The 24346-nt window shown below is 40.5% G+C and overlaps 1 protein-coding gene across 8 annotated transcripts in view; it reads right to left on the bottom strand.

Annotated features, from left to right (window-relative positions):
- Positions 1-24346, bottom strand: part of Ryr2 (ryanodine receptor 2) — a 570252-nt gene that overhangs the window by 341858 nt on the left and 204048 nt on the right. For 5 of the 8 annotated variants that reach the window (XM_041630688.1, XM_041630687.1, XM_041630690.1 and 2 more), the window contains exons 4-5: positions 15105-15125; positions 3592-3606 (exon numbers count right to left, since the gene is read on the bottom strand). In XM_041630688.1, coding sequence (XP_041486622.1) covers positions 3592-3606; positions 15105-15125 — 36 coding nt within the window. The remainder of the gene's footprint in view (positions 1-3591; positions 3607-15104; positions 15126-24346) is intronic. The other 3 variants (XM_041630689.1, XM_041630692.1, XM_041630694.1) reach the window with 1 other exon arrangement.

Genomic DNA, 24346 nt, shown 5'->3' with positions numbered 1-24346 from the left:
TTAGATTTCTAGGATCATGGGGGGAAAAAAAGTCCACCTGAGGAAATCACATTGCCAACTAAGGTGCCAGTGTTCACACTTAGGATAAACTCAATGTACATTCTATATCTGTATTTCTTTAGAGAAACAGTCATAGGGGCTATCTGTCTGTTATATCTTGTGGGTCACGGGCAGCTGGATTTCTACAGCTGCATGTGAGGTGTTATTGCCATGAGCTTAAATTTATAGTCACAAAACCCTCCACAGAAGTATAAAATCTGAATGGTATTGATGAAAACCATTACATGAATGTTGTTAGTTCTGCATTAAATCTTCAGTGCTGTTTTTTTAGGCTCTATGTTTTTCAAATACATGATTGTAAAATATAGTGACTTAATAATCTATCTTTTATATTAGCAATGTTTAAAGCCATTAAATTCACTATGAAATATATAAACATCTTAAGTATGGCTGTAATATGTCAGGCCCTGTTAGAAGTTGTATATTAAACCAGGGTGTACAGAGAACCCTTTCTCTGTACAGAAACATTCTGCTAGTCTAATTCAAAGCTGTCATTATGTGAGGTTTTTGTAAAAAAAAAAATTAAATCAGAGCTGCAAAGCAGCTCAGTGGTAGAGTGGTAAGGATTATTACATGCAAGTCCTGGGTATGATTCTGAGGGAAGGGGAGAGAAGGAGGGGATAGCAGGGAGAAAGGGAAAGAAGTGAAGAGAGAAGGGCCGTGGAGAGGAGGGGTGAGAGGAACAGGGGAAGAGAGCAGAGGGAAGGAGAAAGGAAAAAAGGAAGAAAGAAAGGAGTGAAGAAAACAAAGGGAAGGGAACTGGGAAGGAAGGAAATGTGATTCAATAAACTTCTACATCCCTTGGAGACAGTCATGTGTCATGTAACTCTAGAAGTCCAGTGATACAGAACCAAGACCCTGGCAACAGACACTATACACAGCAAGGAGCATCTGTAATAAGATTTCTTTCAGTGTCCAGATATTTAAGTGGAGAAACATTTAACTATGTGTACAAATATTAACATCTTGAATAAAGAAAAATTAGTTGTTTCATGGGGAAAAAATCTTCAGAGAAAATGCCTCTCTACCCAGCCTTCCCTATTGTCTAAGAAGAGCAGAAGGCAAAAATGAGCAGCACCCAGCACACAGGGGGATCGGGACCTGTGGGGCCTGGCATTTCCAGCCACCTGTGAGTTCCAGCTACAAGGAATTCTCTAACAGTCCTGCAACTCTTAAGTCCTGATCCCCACAAAGATACCAAAAATGATCGTAATAACAGAACACCTGGTTTGGCCAACCCCATCAGAGTTCTGATGGTAAGTGGATGGCCTCTCGTCTGTGCTAGTGTGGAAACCCCAAGTCTCCTGAAGAAACTACCCGGCTTTAGACAGCACCAACATATACCCCTAGGCACCAACAATCACAAACGGGTTCCCACAGCAAGCCCACACCCACCTGGCTGGAAATCAGGATTACAAGATAAAAACTGATCATGTTTAGCATTCTCTTCCTATTAAGGGGAACAAACTACTCTAAACACATGCATGTGATTTGCTTCATGAGACACTAGTCCTTCCTCAACATCCAATGTGATGAACTCTGTCCCACACTTAACAGAAATCAGAGCCCGATTCTATCAATGAGCTATAACACCTGGAGTTTACAGACTGGCCTCATCTTTCTATCTGCAGTTTTACAAATCAGCTCCTGCAAAGGAGCTGGGAGGGTAACAGATTTGGTTGGTGACTGTATGACCTGTGGATACAGCACTGTTTAGGGGCCTGGGTAAGCAGGTGAAGATTTAGTAAATACAGTAGATGCATAGTCAGCAAGAAAAATTGAAGTTTTCAACTGAGGTTCACTGCTTATTAATATTGGCAAGAAAATGGCATATATTCATATTTTCATGCTTATCATATCTACACAAGCCACTTGTCACGATAGATGTAATAGAACATGTAGCATCCTCGCCTTATCATATGCTCTGCATCCTTGAAGAGAGGTGGCTTCAAAGAAACAGACACTAGGTTCTGTCATCTGATTAGCAGTGTCATGGTCTTTACTATTAGTGAACAGGGCCAACCTGGGAAACACAACAACAATGACCCTGGCGTTTGCAATGGGAATAAAAGCCTTAACTGACTCATTCAATGGGTGGGCAAGAGAACTTCTTTCATTTCTTTCCTTTTCAATCCATATCCAAAATTTTCATTCATATTTCTAGAAATTTCTATCTTTGAAATGATGTGTTTTTTTTCAAGTTACAAATTGTATTAAGCCTTTATTAACTGAATACTGAACTAGATGTCTTTATTGCTTCTGAGGTTTTAGCATAAAACATCAAGATTCTTGAATAACTGTAGGATAATTTGGCTGAAACGACACAAAACCATCAACTTCATTTTCCTCTTTCTGTCTTCAACTTCTTCCTTCATCTGTTTATATGTCTCCTTGGAAGGGCTTCCAATTTTCTAATTTAGTTGAGAAGTAAAACAAGACTGAATTATTTTCTCTTCTAGAACAAAAATGTAGTTGCTGATGCCTGTGGTGTTTTGAATGAGAAATGCCCCACCAGGGTTATGTGAACACTTGATCCCCCAGTTGGTGACACTGTGGTTTCAGCTATGGGCCCTGCTAGAGGAAGAAAGTCACTTGGGGCAAGCGTGGAGAGCAGATAGCCTCACCCTATGTGCAGCTAATCCTCTGCTCCATGTTTATGATTGAATGTGGTCCCCCAAGTCGCTGCTCCTGCCGCCATGCCTGCAGCTTGCTTGCCACTCCTTCCCACCACGGTGTACTCTAACCCTCTGGAACCGTGAGCTAAAACAAGCTCTGTCTTCTGTAAGTTGCCTTGGTCACAGCGTTTGACCACAGCAACAATAAGGTAACAAATGTGACACTTCTAATTTCCCAGTGGAGGGTCCTCTTAGATTCTCACAAGTGTCTTCCAAAAGCAAAACAGCCAGGATCCCTACAAAGGGAACATTCTAATCAAGTAACAATAAAAAAAATATTGTAATGGAAGAAATCCCTAAAGATGACTAATTAAACTTAATTTGGTTCTATATAACCCAAAAATGTCAAAAGTTATTTAAATTATTAACTCAAGGTGAGTAATTTACATTTAAATGTTAAATATTTAATTTCATTTAAAAATTTTAAAGGAAAAGCATTATGCAAACATAAAGCAAATTCATATAACAATCCTAAAACTTATAAAATATTATATATAGTCATTCTAAAATTTATGGGATACTGCCTATGATCATACATAAGCAATATTATAGCCAAGAGTGATGGCACAGCCTATAATCTCAGCCTTTGGGAGGCAGAGGCAGGTAAACCTCTGAGTTTGAGGCCAGCATCATCTATAAACTTAGTTCCAGGACAGCCAGGTCTATACAGAGAAAACCTATCTCAAAAAGTCAAAAAGCCAATTCATACATACATACATATACACTATATATATAGACTATATATATATATATATATATTAAGTATGACATATACCCACACTCAGACACATGAGTTATCACATATACCCACAATGACAGGAATTATCACACATATAGCAGAAGATCAAGGCCTCACCTTCATCATGAACTTCTGTGGAGACATAAAGAAAAGAGAGAAAATATTAAATACAAATTATTTCAAGGACTTAAAACTATCTTATTTATCAAGACCCCATTGTTCTAAGTGAAACTACGTCAATGATAAACAGAAAATTTGCATTGCTGTTGCAACAGAACTTATACTCAACTACATGCTAGGAAAATGCTATAGCAAGCAAAGTCTTTTGAAAAGAATCTTTACATTAGTTCAGCTGTTTTCTGTGAATACATGCCACACTACTTGAAAAATGCCTGGCTCAATTTCCAACATCCAAGCATTGAGGCGGTACAATCTACCGTTTATTCTTTGAAAATGCTTAAATCAAAAACTTCATTCCATCTCTTTTGGCGTAAGTGCAGTGACACAAGGCAACTTGACTAAGTTCAGTAAAGCTGGTAGTGGAAGCCACAGGTTAGGAGAGTCTGAACCATGGAGTCCAACATCCTTCATGCATGAACGGGAAGCAGTCCCTTGGATGCTGCCTATGGTGAGAGGGGCATTTCAAAGAGAGGCAGACAAACTATTTCTCCTTTTCTCTAAACACAGCACCACCTCTCTCACACAGCTCTTATCTCTTCTGCAAAACATACGCATCTTTCCTTGTTTGTACTGGATGCCCTCCAGTTTCCCAGATTTGTTTCCAGGAGAGTATAAGATAAACATCCAAGAAGGGGATGATGTTTGATTTCCCTACTTAGGACTGAAGTAAATTATTATGTACAAATATAAAACAGAGTAAGGAAAAAAAAAGTAGATATATCCCCATTAGGTTTAAGCAAATCATCCAGAGAACACTTTTCAACATAGATGTTTATAAATGGTACAGTTGCTTCCCTGAAACACACAGAAAGAGAAACATGTATATAAATAAATGGAAATACCATTGTGAGTGATGCTTTTCATTTTTAATATTATATATCAAGGGAGAAACTGTAATGAATTTCATTCTTGCCCAGCTCTGCTTTACCAATGAGATTAGCAATGCTCCTAGCCATAATGACAGAAGCTTTCTGCAGGCAGGTAACACGGAGAACCATAACAGGCCAAAGTGGTAAGAATAAGAGATGGCGGTTTGCTCCACTCTAAATAAACTCCCCCCCAAATATCAGGAAACACGGTGGCACAGGTGGTGGAGAGGGTGTCAAGAGTTAGGAGATGGGGAGCTGTGAGTCAGAAAGATGTCTTCTTGGCATGCTATGACCATCACACTCATAAACATTGCAGCCATGGAAGTCCACAAAATGCCTACACAAGGTTGGGTCCACCAACAATTCAATGTAGAGAGGGTGGGACCACATGAGGCCATAAGGTTCTCTGAAGGAATATCAATAGTTAATGGCTGTTGAGGAGGATGCCATCTTATTCAGTGGTGTCCTTTTCATGATAAATAACCTCCCACCACCTCCCAGCAGTAAGAGCGAAGGACGTCTCTGATGACACTGCCTGACTTTGGGGACCCATTCTTCCTGCCAAATTGCCTCATTCAACCTTGCTGGAAGAGGGGGTGCCTGGCCTCAGTGCAGCTTGGTATCCAGGGGGTACCCACCTATATCTAAAAGGAAAGAGTGGAGAAGGAGTGGATGGTTGGGAGAAAGGGGATGCTTTGGTGAGGATGTAAAAACAAGAAAATAAATTCAAAAATAAATAAATAAATAACCTCCCACCATACTAAGTCGAGGAACTCTAATTAAACTCCGTGGGCCACAGACGAAAGGGAGACATGAGAATGGGAGGTGAGCTTCTTAGGAAAAGGGTCTCCGTGGGGAAGAAAGTGGTGGAATGGGGTAAAATGGACCTCAGTGCACTGCATAAATATGAAAATGTCAAACAATATAAATAGAAAGAAATTTTATTTTTCACTTAGAAAATGCAGGAAGTTAGCTATGAAAAATATCTAGCTGATATTAATAGTAAATGACAGCAGAAAACTTAGTTTCTACACAGAAACAAAAACAAATATTTGGCACTATTGGATGTCCTTTAACCTTCATGGTTGATGTGGCATGGCCTAGAGTTCTCTTAGAGGAGAAGCCACAGTAGAGGGATTGCCTAGATCAGCCTGGTTTGTATGTATGTCTGTGAGGAACTGTCTTGATGGTTAATTGATGCAGGAGGGCCCATCCTACCATGGGGAGAATCATTTCCTAGGTAGGTGGCCCTGGGCTGTGTAAGAAAGCCAGCTAAGCATGAGAGAGTGAGCCGACAAGCAGCCTTCCTCTGTGGCTCTACCCTGACTCCCTTCAATGGTGGACTCTGACCTGGAAATGGAAGATGAAGCTTTCTGCCCCAAGTTGCTTCTGGTCAGAGCATTTTATCACAGCAACAGAGTTCAAAATAGGACAATGGAAATATGACCCAAGAACTGAATTGAAAAAATCATTTTGATGTCATACTTAGAAGAAACAACCAGAAATAGCTAACATTTTTCAATGGTACATAGTTATGATAGATACTTTCTGTGGATTTTAATTGAGCTGGGGTTGGGAATTTTTCTTTAAAAAATAATTCTGTTTGATTTGGCCAGTCATCTGAGTTAACTACATTACAGTGGTAGTGGGGTTTTTTACAAAGTGTTCGGCAGAGTTGCTCAGGACGGCTCTTCAGAATACACTTGTTGTGGATGGCATCGGGGAGAGTAAGACACGGAGTGGGAGACATGGCTGTACAAAGGGAGAGAATGAACAGAACATCCAAGCGAAGCTGCAAGCATCCACCTGTGGGATGAGGAAGACCAGAGCCCGTGAAGGCCACGCCACTTTCCTGAGACAACCAGGAGCATGAAAGACTGACTGGAGTTTAGATCAAGATTAACCCTTCTTTTTTTCAAATCTCTTGGATAATTTGGTTTAAGTTGCAACTATTAACAAAATGATAACAATAGAATATTTTTCTAAAGAGATCACTCATGGAAAAAGAAAAGAAGCTACTGCACTAAATCAAGAGGAATAGATATATTAGTTTGATCTACATCTAAACACTACTTAGATCTAATTTGTTTTAAAAAAAAAAGAAAACAACAAAATCAATGAAAAAAAACATTCTAAAATGTGAATGACACGGGGAAAGGCAACTGAGGCAGAAAGATACTGAAAGACACATCCTCTCTCCATGCTGAGGACACCATGTTTATGCTTAAAATAAATATAATAAAAGATATACTGAACTGAATTCAAATTTCTCTGGCACTAGATTAAATTTCACTAGAGAAAGTAGAGTAAGGGGCCATGATAAGGCTGACGATAGCATGGCCGTGTTGCATAGGTCCTGACCCACTTCCCATCCTGATAAAAGTTCTTAGATGGCATAGAACTTTGGGCTAGAAAAGTCATTGAGTGTTCAAAGCTTAATAAGCTTTTCTGTGGGAGCAAATCAGTAAGCAGCACCCTCCACGGCCTCGGCATCAGCTCCTGCCTCCAGGATCCTGTTCTGTTTGAGTTCCTGCCCTCACTGCTTTTAATGATGAACTGTTGTATGGAACTGTGAGTGAAATATACCCTTTCCTCCCAAAGTTGTTTTTGGTCATGGTGTTTCATCACAGCAATAGTAATCTTAACTAAGACAGATGGCGACCGATTTGCACAGAAACACCGAATTTTAGGTTTCTGGTGTAAAGCTGTATGAGGTGGGCACGTGCTGTCTAGGGTTAGTTCAGTTGCTACAGATTTCACAGCTGATGTGAAGAGCACGAGCGGAGGCATGACTGCCCACACATTCACTGACATGAATGCTAGCAGAGGTGATGTCACTAGACAGATGACTGGCTTAATACCACAGAATCCCCTGTGGTCACCCATCGCCATAGATCTGAAAGACCCTAGGAGGTTGTTCTTGGGAAACACAGATGGTGACAAGGAGAAAACCAAGCAAAATATCAATCTTCACACTGACAACAAACACTGGACATCAAAAGAACACAAATTCATGCTCAATTTGTTACCAGTACAAAGCAAGAAACAGTCACTCAGAACGCTTTGACCATTGTGAGGGCTCGCGGCTTAGCCTTGCTATCTCTATCCAGTTTAGAAGTGTATGTGATGATATTCTTGGTCATCAACTTGACTAAGTCTGGAACTAAAATCCAAAAATGGAGGACACATCTCTGAGAGATTGTTGCTTAATTTGAAGCAGGAAAATCCACGTCTAATCTGTATCTTTGATGTAGAAAGACAGGCCTTTAATTCAGATCTTTAGAGATGGGAAAGGCCACACTTTTTTTTTTGATGGTGAACTACAGCTTTATTAGAAGGGATAGGAAAAGATCTTTAATCCAGTTCTAATCTGGGCCAGACCTTCTGCCGGAAGACTATATAAGGACATGGAAGCAGGAAGTTTTTGCTCTTGATCTGCTTGTCCTCACCTTGATAGCTAATCCATTTCTTCACTGGCACTAGAGCCTACTTATTTGTGAGTCCAGAATATACTAAAGGCCAGGTAAGTTCTAGGGCAGTTTTAATATTTACAGCTTGCCTGCACCGTATCTTTTCTTTTTAACTTTCTAATGTTCACAACTTCCTTACTATTTCTGTAAAGCTCCCCCTCCTTACTCTGTGGCCTCCTGGTACCAAGTGGGTGACCTCCACCTTAGTTCATGTTCTCCACTTAACTCCTTACTCATCTTCAGAGCCACAGTGGGCTTGCCTGGGAAAAATTCTCTTAAACTCTGATAAAGTATCCTTGAACATCTACTTGATATCGCTCTTAATATTTTTTATTAGTGAGACTAAGAACTCCCCAGAAGGGACCCTAATTTACTTGGTATCATTGGTGACCCCACTTGAACTCTCCAAGATTCCCAGTCACATTTCTTTCCTGCCCCTTAATTCCTTAACTGACAAAGAAAAGGAACCCATTCTTACACCCTAAAGAGGAAGGCATCATGCAGAATTAAGTTTGATTCCTGGGACTTACATCGTAAAAGGAGAGAACCAGGTCCCACCAATTAACTTCCACTCATGCACTGCGGTACATTCACCCCACAACACACTCACATACACACACGTACATACACACACATACACACATTCACACACATACGCACACATATACACACACATACACACACACACACACACACACAAAATGAATGAATGAATGATTTCTGTCTAAGATTCTCTCTTACAATCTTTTAAGTGAATCTTTACTGGAAGATGTCCCCAAAAACTGTCTAGACGAACTGGGAGCCAAGGAACATACACTCAGAAGGCCTATCATTCAAAGGGTCTGAATGCAGGACTTGGAGGGAGCAGGGAGGTGTAGGTTCAGTGGCAGGTCTTCCCCTTTAAGAAACTAAAACATACTGCTCCACACAGAAGACACTCATTGAAAGTCAGCCTTTTGTTATATCCTGTCTCTCCATGTGCTAAGATGCAAGGATTTCCCACCATGTTCCATCTGCCACCTCTCCTCGCTCTCTTATGAGTGAAGCAGCTTCACTATGTTGAGAAAAAGAAGTTCCTTAATCATCGAAGATTTGGTGCATTGGTAATTAAGAATGCTGACAATAAATTTTAGTGAATAAACATAGTCTAACATGAATAATCCCAAACTCAACGCTTACCCCTTATATGCTATAGAATAACACATGTAGATGTATTATTTGTGGGAAATGTCAACTACTACTCTTATGATGAACATACTCTGTATGCATGGCTAACTTTCTAAGGCTTTTCCTACTGAAAATATCTAATACTGAATGATGAGAAGGCATGGTAAGTGTAGATCTAGAGAGTATCAGAACAGGGCCCAGCCTTCAACCCACAAAGAGCAGTTACACACGGGATACCACCGACAGTCACACTCCTACGTCACTCATGCTGCCGGCATTCAGTCGCTTATTGACATCCAGTTGACCACACATGTGTGGTTATGCTTACAATGAACACAGCATAATTTGGAGCAGATGTGTGTCAACTGTTATCTTTTCCAACCTATCAATCACTAAGTACAGACATTATTTAAATGACCTGGTTTTCTGAGTGTAATAAATTTGACAGATATATGTTTTCATAATTATCTAGTTCTGCTTAAGAAGGAAGTTAAAATGGCACTCAACATGGGGCTTGAAGCCACAACCCTGAGATTAAGAGCCTCATGCTCTACCAACTGAGCTGGCCAGGCTAAAAGGCCAAACAGTTTATAATTAATATAAGCTTCTGTGTGTTTCTTTGGGACTGAACAGCTGCGGGACCAGGCGGGACAGAAACTTTCGTCTATAATAAATGGTGCTGGTAAGCTAGAGTATGTCCTGGCATTCTATCTCAGTGATGTGTGTGCATCACAGAACTCAGGAATGCCTGAAATAAGATGCCAATAGCTACCTGGAGTTTTCTTCTTTTTCTAGCTTGTCTCAAAAGAGAATTTCTTGACACAAAATACTACAGTGACATTTGTATCAAAATGACTGAAGACATATGAAGCCCGGCCTATACACTAAGACTGCCACTAAAAAACCTGTAATCTCAAGAGACCGAATGCTTTAAACATTTTGAGTATGAATGAACCCTGATAATGTTTTTCCACATACCCTCATATGACAGCTGGGTGTACAATGCATTATTTTTTGAAGTTAGGAAGCATTTTAAATTATTCTGTGTTTTAATATTTATAGAAACATTATGAATTTTTAAAATATAAGTGTAAATAGTCACTTGATTTACAAATAATATATCATATGTGACAATTTCAATATGTTTCTCTTTTTATCTCCTCCCACAAACTGAAATTCTCATGTTGGAAACTAACACCAAGATTAGGATAAGGTCAGGGCAGGATAGGGTGGATGAAAACAATAGTTAAATATTCTTTAAATCAAGACTCAGAAATAGCCTTTTCTTTTAAGTGTGAAGAGTTACATTTTATAATTCAGTGGATGTGTGTTAAACAAGTACAGAGATGCTCCAAAAAGACATTAGTAAAAGGGAAAAAGAAGTTGAGGAAGGAAGGGAGAAAAGAATGAATGAAGGAAGAACAAGAAGGAAATCAAGGAAGACAGAAGCAGGAGAAGAGGAAAAAGAAAGAGGAGGAAGAAATGGACAGAGGACAGAAGTGAAGAAAAGAGGTATGGGCAAGAGAAAGGGAAAGAGAAAAGAGAGGAGACGAGAGGAAAAGGAAGGAAGAGGGAAGGAAAGAGAAGAGAAGGGAGAGAGTAGAGAAGGGAAAGAGAGAAAGGAATAGAGAATAAAAAAGAAGAGGAAGTGAGAAAAGAGGGAGAGAAAGAAAGAGGAAGGGAAGGAGAAATGAAGAGACAGGGTCAGAGGGAAAGAAGAAAGGAGGGAAGTAAGGGGAAAGAAGAGGAGAAATGGAGAAAGAGAAGAAGGAAGAAAGGTAAACAGAGAGGGAAAGAAGGAGATATGAAGGAAAAGATAAAAGGAAAAAGAGAAGGAGAGCAGGAGGAAGGAGGGAAAGGAAAGGAGGAGGTAGGGAGGGGAAAGAAGAAGGGACAGGAAGGAGAGGAGCACAGAGGACAGATCAGAGAGAGTGAAGGGGAGGGATGAACTGAGGAGAGAGGAAGGGAGGGAAGACAAAGGGGAAGAGAGAAAAATAGAGCAGAAGGGAAAAGAAAGGAACAAGGAATGGGGGGAAAGGAAAGAGGTAGGGAGAGGGATTTTGAATCTTGAAGCTATTCAGATTTATGGCATAAGAAAATCCAGAGGCACCATTTTAATTTCCTTTACCATATATACACACTATCTGTGTACATGACTGTGCATATGCTTAAGTTTTATGAGATTCCTAAGATCTTCATCTCGCTTGCTGAATGCATGCTCTGCAAGCCAGTGAAGTTGATGTGAAGGTGAGGCATCCACATCAGAAAGGAGCAATGGTGCCTGTCACACAGTGGACCACCACCTAGCCTGGTGCCAAAGGAGCAGGGTGAGAGTCCGCCTGCTTCCACGGACTGACTACTCTCTCAGCAGACTGCCAATAGCCAACAGAGCAAGAAGCTGGCTTCCTTGAGAGAGGGGCTGTTAGGCTGGGAGTCTTGCATCCCTTCCCAAGTTTGCCCTCATCACAAGCCTGGTGAAGGTCGTTCTTGTCTACAGGAGCTGGAAGCCAGCAGACTCTTGACAGCTGAAATCCAAAGGCTGAACTGATACATCCAGCTCCCTTGGAATGGCATCTGGGAAGGGACTGCACTGCCCACAGACAACCTAGGCAGCCTGGGGAGATCTAGCCTAGGGCTGTTCTAGGACACACCAGAGAAAGTTAACACCCAGACAAGACAGATTAGATGCATCGGGCTGCAGAAGAGAATCACAGGTCAGAAACAGCCATGACGGCAGCTCCCTGAAGATACCCAAAAAGGCCCTGATGAATGAAAGGACTCTGGAATCAGAAGCCTTCCAGTCAACCTTGGGGTCTCCTCATCCCACCATACATGGAAAAGTCTCAGAAGAGGAGCCTGAAAGCTGCCTTCCATACCCAGGGATATGGCCACAGTGGCTCGGGCTCCCTAATTAAGCAACACTTCAGAGACCCAGAGGTTTGACCCAATAGGGCATCATGATGAGACTGGTGTGAAGGAGATGACCATGGCACACTGTATCTCTGAATAAGGCTATTTTAGCAGGACACAAGGGACATAGAAGAACACACCCACAGGTCAATGTGAGCAGAATCTAGGTGTTGTGGAGCTATCTCCTCCAAGATAAAATATCCCATCCTACAGGGAAGCTGATTAAAAGACAGAATTTTCTATAGGGAGGTGAAACATTACCTCCTGCAGAGAAGCTCCTTAGAACTCGGGAAGTAAATAATTCAAAGCCTTCAGGAAGTTCCTGAAACTGACCAGATTCCCTTGGTCCCTCCCTGCCAACCCTTATAAAAGCAGTAAGGCCTGCTGTGGTTCATTCTCAGATCAGCTGAGCTGCCTGGAAGAGACTCACTAACCTAAAGAGCAGCAAGCTATGTGCTGCCCTCTGGTTTGGTGATTTGAATAAGAATGGCCACACAGGCCCACAGGGAGCAGCACTACTGGGAGCTATAACCTTGTTGGAGTAGGTGTGGCTTTGTTGGAGGAAGTGTGTCACTGGGGCAGGCCTTGAGGTGTCAGAAGCTCAAGCCAGACCTAATGGCTCACAGTTCACTTCCTGCTGCCTGCAGATTCAGATGCAGAACTCTCAGCTACCTCTCCAGTATGATGTCTGCCTGCATGCTGCCATGCTTCCCCCCACAAAGATAATGGACTAAACCTCTGAAAATGTAAGCTATCCCCAATTAAATGTCTTCTTTTATAAAAGTTGTCATGGTCATGGTGTCTTTTCACAGCAACAGAAGCCCTAACTAAGACATCTGGGTTTGCAGCTTTTGTGAGCTTGTCACCCACTCAGGGGTGGACTTTTGATGATATGTCTATCTTTGAGTCATTTCTGCCCCTCTAAGTAATCCAGTGAAGCTCCCTAGCTCACCAAGTTGGGCTTTGATAGTATCCACTCTTCAGCCTGATACCAGTTCTCCGCTATGGGTGAACAGACATTCGCTCACTTCTCCCCAGGGACAGGGCCACACAACACCAGCCGGTTATTCCCAACCACCCTTCCAGTATGTACAGCACAGTAGAATTTCAAAGTTCAAATGGCCAATGAGTGAGATCTGAATTATACAGAAAGAGGTCAAAGAAAGTGTTCATCAGTCTGAAGTACACGGACTCCACAGGGACTGCTCGTTTACGTGGATTCTAAATGAACGCACATCTCAGCAGCTCTTGACAGAACACTAACATTCAGGAACAAGAAGAGCCTACCAGACTGGCCAGCAGCCAAACAAAGCCCATGATGTTCAGTTCAATGGTGTTTCCATGACCTCCTTACAACTAACAAGCAATTTCTAACATAAAAGTCACACCGGAAAGCGGAATTTAAATTTAAAATAAGAAATCGCTGAGGAAAGAGAGGGGCATGTGAGGCGGATTGAAGCAAACAGGCCAAGCACACAGAGGGATGACTGCAAAGGCTTTCAAATGACAGCGGATGGTGGCTTCATTTACTGATATGTCTCACCAAACATTTTTACATAGTTGATTTTCAAAAGAATTAAAAGTGGGTTGAAGGGATATTGAAGAAAGTGCCAGTCTGGACATAGCACAGAAATGCTGCCGTGGAAAAGAAGGGAACAGAGACATGGAGAAAGAGAGAAATGTTTTAAAATGCCAGCAAATGAGTAGGGATTAAACCATAGCGCTGCTTAGAAAAACAAGAGCCCAGAGCCCATCAGGAAAAGTTTGAGCAGGGATCAGAATTTTAACTCTTGCTATGAATGAAGGTATACAATCTCAAGTTAAAAAAAAAATAAAATAGTGAGACAAGACAGAGTAGTCTAAGATATGGTGGATCTGGACTTTCCTAGGGCCATATGGAAGTTCTCGAAGAATAGCATGGATGTTGTCCTCGTGGAAACCATCAGTTTCATCAATAGAACCTGCTGGGATACAAAGGGCTGAATGAAAGAAAAGAAATATCGACATCCACATGGAAATGTAGTCATTCGGGTATCGCTTTGAAAGCCTCCTGGACGGTATGGGGAGGTGGGGAGACTCCAAGCAATGCAGTGAAAGAATCAGGTTCTAAGACAGTGATGGAGAGCACCAGGCCCCAAGACAAAAATGAAGAGAACCAGGCCCAAATAAGGATAGACGACAATGGTAAAATGAAATGGCAGTTTCAGTCTACCTCAAGAGACTCTTCCTTGTGAAGTGAAAAACAAGTTAAAGCCAAATGCTAAGGAAAACTGTCATTGCTTTGTAGTTTGGGGACAAGTTGAGTGGGGATGTAGACGCTGCTGTGACTGACCTCCACTCAGCTGTGGAGTATTAACAGAAGGACCTGGATACTGGATAGGTTCATCTAAATTGATCCCCCACCCACTCACTTCTTATTTTCCTCCCTCTCACGCACACCCTATTTCCTCTCTCTCTCTTTCCATTCCTCATCATTTTTCTTAACAGATGAAGAAACAGAGTAACAATGCCATTAGACCAAGACACAGAATGCCAACAGGATGGCTCTCAGACTGCCTGCAGACACCTGTAACTACTCTTTGTGTGGCTTTTGCTTTTCGCCTTCACTTTTCAAGACTGCCCCGATACAGAAAAAGCCTTGAATTTTTCTCTGTAACACATGGGACAATATTGAGACTACAGTGTAGCATTTTTGAGATAGAACATTCACTTCTGTTTAGCAAAACATTGAATACTAGTAACAAAACCCTTCCTATGGCCAGAGACACATCAACATTTTTATAATTAAACCAATTGCATAAAATGAACGGGTTGGGAGTGCAGAGGCCTTTGATGGAGCCCGCTGCAGGTGACGGTAACTCAGAGACCCAAGAGGTTCTAACTGGTGATCTGAAAAGTGTACTCTTTACAGCCGAGCAGTGAGGTCAAACACTAAAAGAAGCTGTGCTAGGAAGCAAAATTAAAAAGCTCAGAGGCAGCAGCGAGCATGCGCTTTTCAATCACAAGCCCTTTGGAAAGGCGGGGAAACACATACCCATTTTTCCACATCAACCTGCTGTGGAAAGAAAAAGCCAAAACAATTAAAAACAAAGCAAAACAAAAACTAACACTGCTTCCGATGGTTTCTAAGTCAACTGAAATGTGACCTCTGACCCAAAATCCACTTCCCGTTTTAAAGAACGCTCGTAGTGTTCAAACTTCCCAATTAGCAAGTCATCTCAATAAGCCAACACAATCTCAGTTAGCAAAGCAACCCCATATCCTGGTATCCTGCTAAAGGTCCAGAAGACAGCCCAATGCACTCAAAGGGTGGGTTGAGCTGTGATGGGATTCTCAAGTACAATCTTTCATCTTGATATTAAGGACCCCTCCCCCTCCCTGCAAGCTCCACTTAATTATAAAGAACAAGGACAGTCTGGAGACATGATGCTTGCTGCACAGTAGCTTCCCTTCAAACATTAAAAGCAAAAATTTTTCTCTTACCTCATTCTTTAGGGCATTACATAAAGTTCCACAATAAAAAGAAGCATGCTTGTGTCAAACAATTCTGATATGATATGACATTCAGATTAACTTAAATTGTTTTTATTAGGGAAATGCAAGGTACTCTAATCACAGTGTGACTCTTTAAAAACCAAGTGACGTGAGTATTACACCCACGGTGGAAAGAGAACGAAAACAAAAATCACAAAAATGTCAACAAGAATGCCTTTTGGAATGTTCCTGGATTTCATCATGGGGGGGGGGGGGTGGAAACACACTCAATTCTAAAAGCAAATCTCCACTACTCACTCCTAGAATAGGACAGAATAAAATGGAATGGAATAGAATCGAATACACGATTCATGTCCTGTGAGAATCGACGTTTATGTCATACTGTTCATATATAAATTTAGATTTTTTTTCTCCTTAGAAAATTTCATTAATCAGATTTTTAAAAAAAGCTAAAGCTGCTTAAGGGGAAATCCAGGATATCTCTAAGTATATCCATGCCTTTTAAGCAACATTTGTTAAATGATATAAAATAATTTTAAGACTGAGTATGGTGGCATAGACCTTTAATCCCAGTACTCAGGAGGCAGAGGCAGGCCAATCTCAGTGAGTTCTAGGCCAGTTTGGTCTACATAGTGAATCCTAGGCCAGAGCTACATAAGGAGATCCTGCCAAGAGCGAGAGAGAGAGGGAGAGAGAGAGAGAGAGAGAGAGAGAGAGGCCCTTATGGAAATTCCAAAGATTCTTTTACAACATCCTGGCTGACTGAGGGATGTGTTAAGTCCCAGCAGTTCCTGCTCTTAGACAACTCACTCCTTATACTTTCATTTGTTATTAGAGAAGGAAACTCCTTGCTGAGCTGAACAGGAAGGCCTGGCGCTCCCTGGGTATGTCTGCCTCCATGTACTTCCAAGTGTTCATCTTAAACATTAGATCATTCAAAAAGTGAAGCAGTTTCTTTAGAGTAAATAGAAGCAAACTGGGGAGAGGGAAAAACTCCAATGTGGCACGAAAGTGGAAAGGGGTCCCTAGGGATGGAAGGGCACAGTGAGGGGGGCTGGGAAAGGGAGAGAAAAATAATAAGGAAATTTTGTTTGAAAACTGCCATAATGAAACCCAATTCTTTGTAAGATAACAATGGAAGAAAAATGTAGTTCAGTTGTCACTGACCATTCTGCTCCAAAATGGACAATATATTAAATAATTATTTCTCTTCCATATTTATCAGGAAATTTTTAATGATGTATTTTAATAATAGAAATAACTATCAAAATATACAATGCCATCATGTTCACATTTAAATGCTAGACATTCACACACCACACAGGCTTGTACACACCAGAGCAAAGATAAACACTGTAGGATTTATCAGAAGACAGACTTGGGAATCAAGCTACAGTTAACATTATCAGCTATAGGAGTTTTGGTGATTACACAGTAGTGGGAGTTGATAAAAACAACATGAACTCCCCTCTCCACAGATAACCAGAGAGGCTTAGTGACAGCAAGGGCTAGGCAGTGAATGGTCAGCTAGACACACAAGACAAGGACCACAGGGCTGTAACTACACATATGCCAGGCAGGGTGATTTCATGACACTGCTCTTGTCAAACTCAACATGGATCACTTTTTTGCAATTCCTGCAAATAGTGGGGAGGAAAAAAATTTTCATAGGGATAATCAAGAAATTTACACACAACAGTTTTAGAAGCTAAACAACTGCTAAATTCATAAAAATGGGAGAGAAAAATGAACATTTTTCTAAGAACTTAATATATGACTTTTAAAGACAAGATCTCTTGTATCTCAAGAGCAGATTATATCAAATTTTTTATCATAGGAACACTAGTAAAAAAGAGCAACTTCTTTTTTTAAACAAAACAAAAAATTTATCTTAAGAGAAATAGCCACGTAAATGCCAGCTTGATTTAGCAGAGGACACAACAGTCCAATAGAAAAATGACTCATGCTAGAATTGTATCATTAAATGAAAAACAGGTAACTCATATACCACCTATATTTTACATTCATGTTTTAATGGCAGTCTAATGTACAAAAGTATGGACGTTCCATGCCCTTACACTGTTGCTGTTGCTTCTTGAAATCGTCTCTGACATTTTGTTTGAGATGGGGCTGTGTAGTTACTCCTCCTCTTCAAACACCCCCTTCTCAAAAGAAGGACGAGATTCTAAAGACTCGGAAAGCTGGTGACATTTGCAAAACTCATAAAGTCACAAGAGTGACAGGCCCTCTCCCCACCAAGTGTAAAAGGTTACTGGGAAGGGGTGAGTCTCGGTGAGTGGCCTGAAATGGGATCCATCTTCTACACCCTTTTGCCTGACTTCCCAGTATACCGTACAGTAAGTTACTATGACAGCTGTAGTCTCTCACCAATGGTTGATGGGTTAGGTGTCCCTTATCACTGTGCCTAGATTGACTTACTAAATGTGAAAACTCTATTATCAGACTCATATAAATTTACAATTACTATCTTTGTCTTACAAATTGGCTGTATCCTCATAACAAAATGCCCATCTTCGTTCCCAAACTGATTCTGCCCTCTTCCTAGTCAGACAGTCACTTCACTACCACAGCTATACACACACACACATTGTCAGACTGCTGCTTTGATTTTTCCTATAACTTAATATGGTAAACAGGACATGACTATTAATCAAGTAACAGAAAAAGTAAGACAGGGGCCTCCTGCATGTTCAGCCCCTGCCTTATTCATGAATTTTCACCATAATATTCTATTCATTTATATTTAGCTTTATTACTGAAATATATTTATTGTTGTACTTGTATTCTGTAGGTCTCCTGGTCTTTCTAAAGTGTTACTAAAAGTAATCTACAGGTTATAGCTCAGCTGAGGGTCAGAGGGCTGCCTAATATATGCACAGTCCTTAGCTTGATTCGTACACCCCCAGAACCTGTACCCCCTAGAGAAGGGAAGGGAAAATAGGGAAGGAGAAGGTAAGGGGAGGGGAGAGGAGATAAGAGGAAGAAGTAAGGAAAGGAGAGGAGAAAGGAAGAGAGGGTGAGGAAGGAAAGAGATTGAAATAAATTTCCTTTCATGATTCTGCCTATCAAAGCACAAAATTAGCAATTTTTTTACAATATTCAGAAAACAGAAGGACATTATCATAATCTAAGTTCAGAAAAAATTTAATCCCATTATGTTCTTATTTCTCATCTCTTCATTCTTCTTCTATATGTTAATCAACTATTTTGGTTTCATTTCCCTGAAGGCTGCTGAGTACACCAGTCTTTTCCATGATAAAGATTATTTATGCATTGATGGTATTAATACTCTAGTACGAATTAGTAACGTTAGCACGTTTCAGAAAGAGCAGTTTTATATCTTCCCATTTTGTGTTATTTTATTGTGCAATTTAACCACAGATATATATATATATATATATATATATATATATATATATATGATTTTTATTTATGTGTATATGTGGGGGCATGTGTGAGTTTATGTGCACCACATATGTGCAGGTGCCTATATCATATCCCCTTTGTGTGCTGAGACACAAGTGCTGGGAACTAAACCCAGGTCCCCTGCAAGAGCAGCCACGGCTCTTAACCACTGAGCCATCTCCCCAGCCCCCATAGCACAGATATTTTAAATGCTAAGTTTCTGAAACTGTTAGGCGTACCTCAGTGTACTTCTTTTGTGCTGGAATTCTGGCTGCACACTCTAGCCACCTTGGAAATTTCCATTCTATCTGAAACATATTCCTTATATAACTTAATACCTCTTATTAGAGTTAATGAATTCTAAATTAGTCATTTTTAAATGTTCCTAGTTTTAAGGCTTTTAAAATTTTCATCTCAACAGTTACAATACTGGTCAACTGCTCTTTGGAAACAAACTTATTTTTTTTGTTTTGTTTTGCATTTAACTATATTTATTTGTTTACTGACTGGCCATTCACCTCTGAATTATCTAGATACACAACAAAATTACTTATTTTTTATTCCTCTCCAAATGTTCATGCAGTGCCTGACTCAAGTGAGAAAACATATAAAACAAACATTGCCTGGGTTTTTAAATTTCTTTTCCCTGCTAAATTGCTATGGAATATATGTGGTCTCCATGATACCTAATATGTATTAAGGGACCAAACTGCCAATCAACACAGAACTAAAAGAAATCCACATAGTTAACATAGTTTAGCTCAACAGTGAGTTTGTCCTCTGACAGGGAAGATGCTAATTCTTACTGTGAATCTGTGCGAAAGGCACAAGAGCGGGCTTTCTGGTGTGATTTCCTTAACTACTGGACACAAGTCACCAAGGACACTTTCAGTTCTCCTTATACACTCATCTTAAAAAAAAACAAAACTGTGTGTGTGTGTGGCTTATGGGTTCAGATACCCAGCAAGGTCAAAGGCAGAGTCATATTTCCTGAGCTATGTCCGACATGGTATAGATGCTGGGAACCACACTGGGGTCCTCTGGAAGACTAGGGCCACACTCTTAAGGGCTAAGCCATCTCCCTTTTTCTTTTCTTGTATTAGTACATATTTTCTTGTTTAAAAATGTATTTACTTTTATGTGTATGGATATTTTGTCTGCATGTATGTGTGGCTGACACCCACATACACCAGAAGGGGAGGGGATGTATCCCCAGGAACTGGAGTTACAGATAATCGCTAAGTCACCATGTGGGTGATAAGACCCAAACCTAGATTCCCTGCAAAATCAACTAGTGCTCTTAACTGCTGAGCCATCTCTAGCCCCCAATACATATTTTCAAATATGAGAATAGAGATTCCTTAGACCTCAGACTGAGGTCTCTGAGGTGTTTCCAGGAACAGGTCAAGAAATTTCAGAATGGGAAATGAAAGCAGTAAATAAGGACACATGGACACAGCGTCCTTATCAGAGAGATTTTAAGTACTAAGCCATATCTGCCTGGGAGAACAGTGGCTATGGTGTGTATTTTTAAACCGCATGAGACTGCAAAACTCTTTCTACTCTCATTTTGAGGGAAAAAATTTACCATAAATTTAATTAAGCAAATGAGGCCACAAAAGCAAGTCTAGTAATTTGCTGAATTATATAATTAGCCCAACTTTCTCTCTATACTGCTTTGTATTAAATGACCCACATGCTTCCATTCTGGCAGATCTGTCAGTCATGACTCCAGTCACCTCAGGAGTCCTGATCCCTCACATGTGACCTAATTCAGCAAAAAAGTCCTCTGAATTTTTATTCGGCAACTTAGTTCTTTTTTTTCCTCTCTAGCAACTACATCAGACCACAGAAAATTAAGGTCTCCTCAATTATTCCTCGTAGAGAGGCAGGATTGTGCCTTTATTGTTATTTAAATGATTCCTGAATTTGTCCAAATTTAGGAAAATATGCACCACAAAGCTCAAAATTACCAATGCTTTCTTTCACAAAGCAGAAAGTATGGCAACATGGTTCTTGCATAAGCTGTCATGTTAGCAAATTCAAATGATGGGTCCCTAAGTTAATAACAGGCAGCTGGCTGCTCGGTGGGCAGTTCATCAGAATTACTAAGCACAATTAAATGTCGCGAGGAATCTCATTTGAGACAATTAAAAAAAAACAAGAATATGAACAATGTGTAGAGGGAAAAATGCAAACACTTAGGACAGACCTCACTGGATGGTGACACATGGGAAATCACTGTGATCAGAGGGACAATAGTAGCCATACTTGTGTGGTACAAGGCTTAACCTTGAGCCTCAAGCCTGGAACTGTGTACAAACTTAATGTGTCTCAAAAGAAATGATAACCAACACGAGGAAGAGAATCACCTGCCGTGGATAATGGTGGGTCTATTACTTCACCATTACGAGAAAAATCCTAGATACTAATCTTATAGAAGCTCTAGGTCCACAGTGAATATCCCTAGACTTCACAAAAACAACACATTCTTAAACTCCAGCTCTATACACAGTGAAGAAATGGTGTGCAGAGGTGAACAATGTTCCCTGTTGTTCACTTGCTGGGAAATAGCTACATGTGAAAAATACTTTTATATAGTAAACACACAAAAAAAAACTAAGGAAAAATGTCCAAATAGAATGATTCTAATCAAATCCAATAATCTATACATTCAGGATTCATAATCTAAAACAGTCTATAACTCTGCCACTGTGATTAAATTACACACTGATTAAATTGACCTCCTTATTGAGTTTGATGCTGGAGTCTGTAAACCATGTCAGTCAAACGCAGACTCATGTTGCCTTTGCTCCTGAATAGAAAGGAAAAAATATCCACAAGCAAAGGATGCACAGCCCAGACTTCCACAGTCTATACATGACAGCAACGGAGGTGAGGCTCAGCAATTGTGTGCAGCTGGAGACCCAGACTTCCACAGTCCCTTTAGGAAATTATAATCCCATCTATTTTAAATTAAAATTTCACTTCTGTGTATGAAGGGAAGAATACATAAATAGATAAAACAGTGAATGACACATCCATTAGGAAAATTTCAAAGCTATCTGGGCTCTTCCCTGAAGTGGTCGTCTTTAGCTTTACTTAAGAGGGATGCTCTAGAAACCAGATGTAAACAGAGCCCAGCCTCTCAAGAGGGTGTATAAGAGAACGGCAATTTCTCATACAAAGAGGTAGTGACATCATAGTGCCCACAACACAAAGCATGGCTCCTCTAAGCATTTCAAATGTGAGGGAGGACTGGAGTGGGACATCTGAGTATTAGGAGCTTCCCCTGTGCATTCTGAAGCACAAATGAAAACACTGGATAACAGTGATGGCCACTGTTATTGTCAGCTTGACCAGATCTGGAATCACCTAGGAAACAAGTCCCCAAGATCCACGAAAGGGTTGTGTAGACCAGCATTTGGCCATGAATGAGGTAGGGTAGTTATCTTGACTAGGTTAAATTGAGGTGGTACCCATTGTGGGTATCACCATCCCATGGTTAAAGTCGTGGACTGAATAAGAAAGGGAGCTAAACACTAGGATTCATCATTCTTTGCTTCCTGATTGTGGATATAATATGACCACCCACCAGTCTCTATACCTTCTCCATCGTAATGGACTGTGGTGTTGACTGAGTCACAATAGACCCTTTCTCCCTATAGGTGGTTTTTTTTTTTTTTTTTTGGTCTGGTGTCTTTACTTGATAGTGAGAAATTTAACTGTCATGGCTGCTAACACCCACCTCTACTCCAGCTCACTGGGACTCATAAATGCTAGGCAGTATGAGCTGATAAGCAATGTTTTAAAGCCACCACAATTCGGTGTGGTCATCTGTTTTAAGAGAGAGGAAACTACAGCTAAAATCTGTGAATGTTTGCTCTGTCGAGTGGAGTGATGGGTATGATTCAGATGTTTTTATATTTAGTCCACAGTTTCTAGTTGCTTTCTCCTGGGGTAGAGCATATACAGGCAAAGCTACTCAGTGCTACTCAACAGAGAAATCATAAAAATGACATGCACACACCCAGAGTACCGCTCTGGGATGGGTTTGTCCTATGTCTGTCACCGTTTTTGTCTCCTGGCTCCATGAAGGAAATGCTATTGTTTTGTCTCACTTTCTAAATAAGGAGGGTACAGGGTGGAGAGACTGCTCAATGGCCTCCTTACCTCACCAGGGTCTGGTTTAATCTCAGCACTGTAAGTTGCAGCATCAGACTCCCTGAAATTCACCTTTTGTTCTTGGACAGGTACAAGACCATTTTGCTGCAATTATTTGTCTGAAATTACAAGCCTCAAGGCTCAACACATGTACTCATAAAAACTCATTTATGGTGCTTTGATGTTTGAAAAGTGTAGTTTTAAAAACTTATGTACCCGTGAATTTAGCTCGTAGCCTTTTGATGCACTTTGGATTGTTCTCAGAGTACACGACTCAAAGAGAAGGGAGTTTATGTGAACACAGACTAGAATGTTAATACTTCGCATTCTACAGCAATCATTTCTCACACACACACACACACAAAAACACAGAGCCAACTTCCATTGCTAGTTCTGCCAACAAGTCACTGGGGCATCCCTGTCCCTTTCATTAGAAGACAAAGTCTGATTTGGGAGCAAGCCGTATTCCCATAGTTTCATATCAAATAACAAACTATTTTAGAAAATGGAACCATTCAGGACTCTTTAAGAAAACCCCAGGAAGCAGGGTGGTGGCTCTCACCTGCAATCCGAGCACCTAGGGGTCTGAGGCAGGAAGATCTCTGTGAGAGCCTGTTACACGAAATGAGATTTCTTTTTCCCCAGAAAATAAAGGCTTCTGATGAAAATATTATATATTTGCATCCTGGAAGTTTTGTTTTCTACCTCAATTCTGAAGAATGGCCCAAAAAGATGAAATCATTTCTGGGAACAAATTTGAAACAGACTCATGTAAATAGTTTTCGTATTACCTCTAACTGTGTGGAGGATGAGTTTAAAAATTAAGAGAAAATTCCAAGTAATAATGAACCCTACATACTTCACATAGTCCTCACAGGAGCACTGTCATTGTTTTTCAAACCCTGAAATCATAGGCCCATTGGTGGCAAAACTCACATTAGTTATCATTAGAGCCACAGAGACCTTATATGACATAACTTATTTCACAAATATTTAAAGTGCTAGCGCTGAATAAATGACTGAAATTCAATTCACTCATTTTCAACTCAATATTATATCTTCATACTATTTCATCACATCCTAGATTTGATTTCTTTTTAAAGCATCACCCACAATCTACAGCAAGCCCCTAAGTTCCACAGTGCAACACACATCTCCTGAATTAAAATGAGTAAGTGTCACAAACACTAG

Source organism: Microtus oregoni, unplaced genomic scaffold (assembly GCF_018167655.1).
Source record: "Microtus oregoni isolate MIOR12 unplaced genomic scaffold, Mior012 000035F_ref0000213, whole genome shotgun sequence".
Lineage (NCBI taxonomy): Eukaryota > Metazoa > Chordata > Mammalia > Rodentia > Cricetidae > Microtus > Microtus oregoni.
This window is presented reverse-complemented; position numbering and strand designations above follow the sequence as displayed.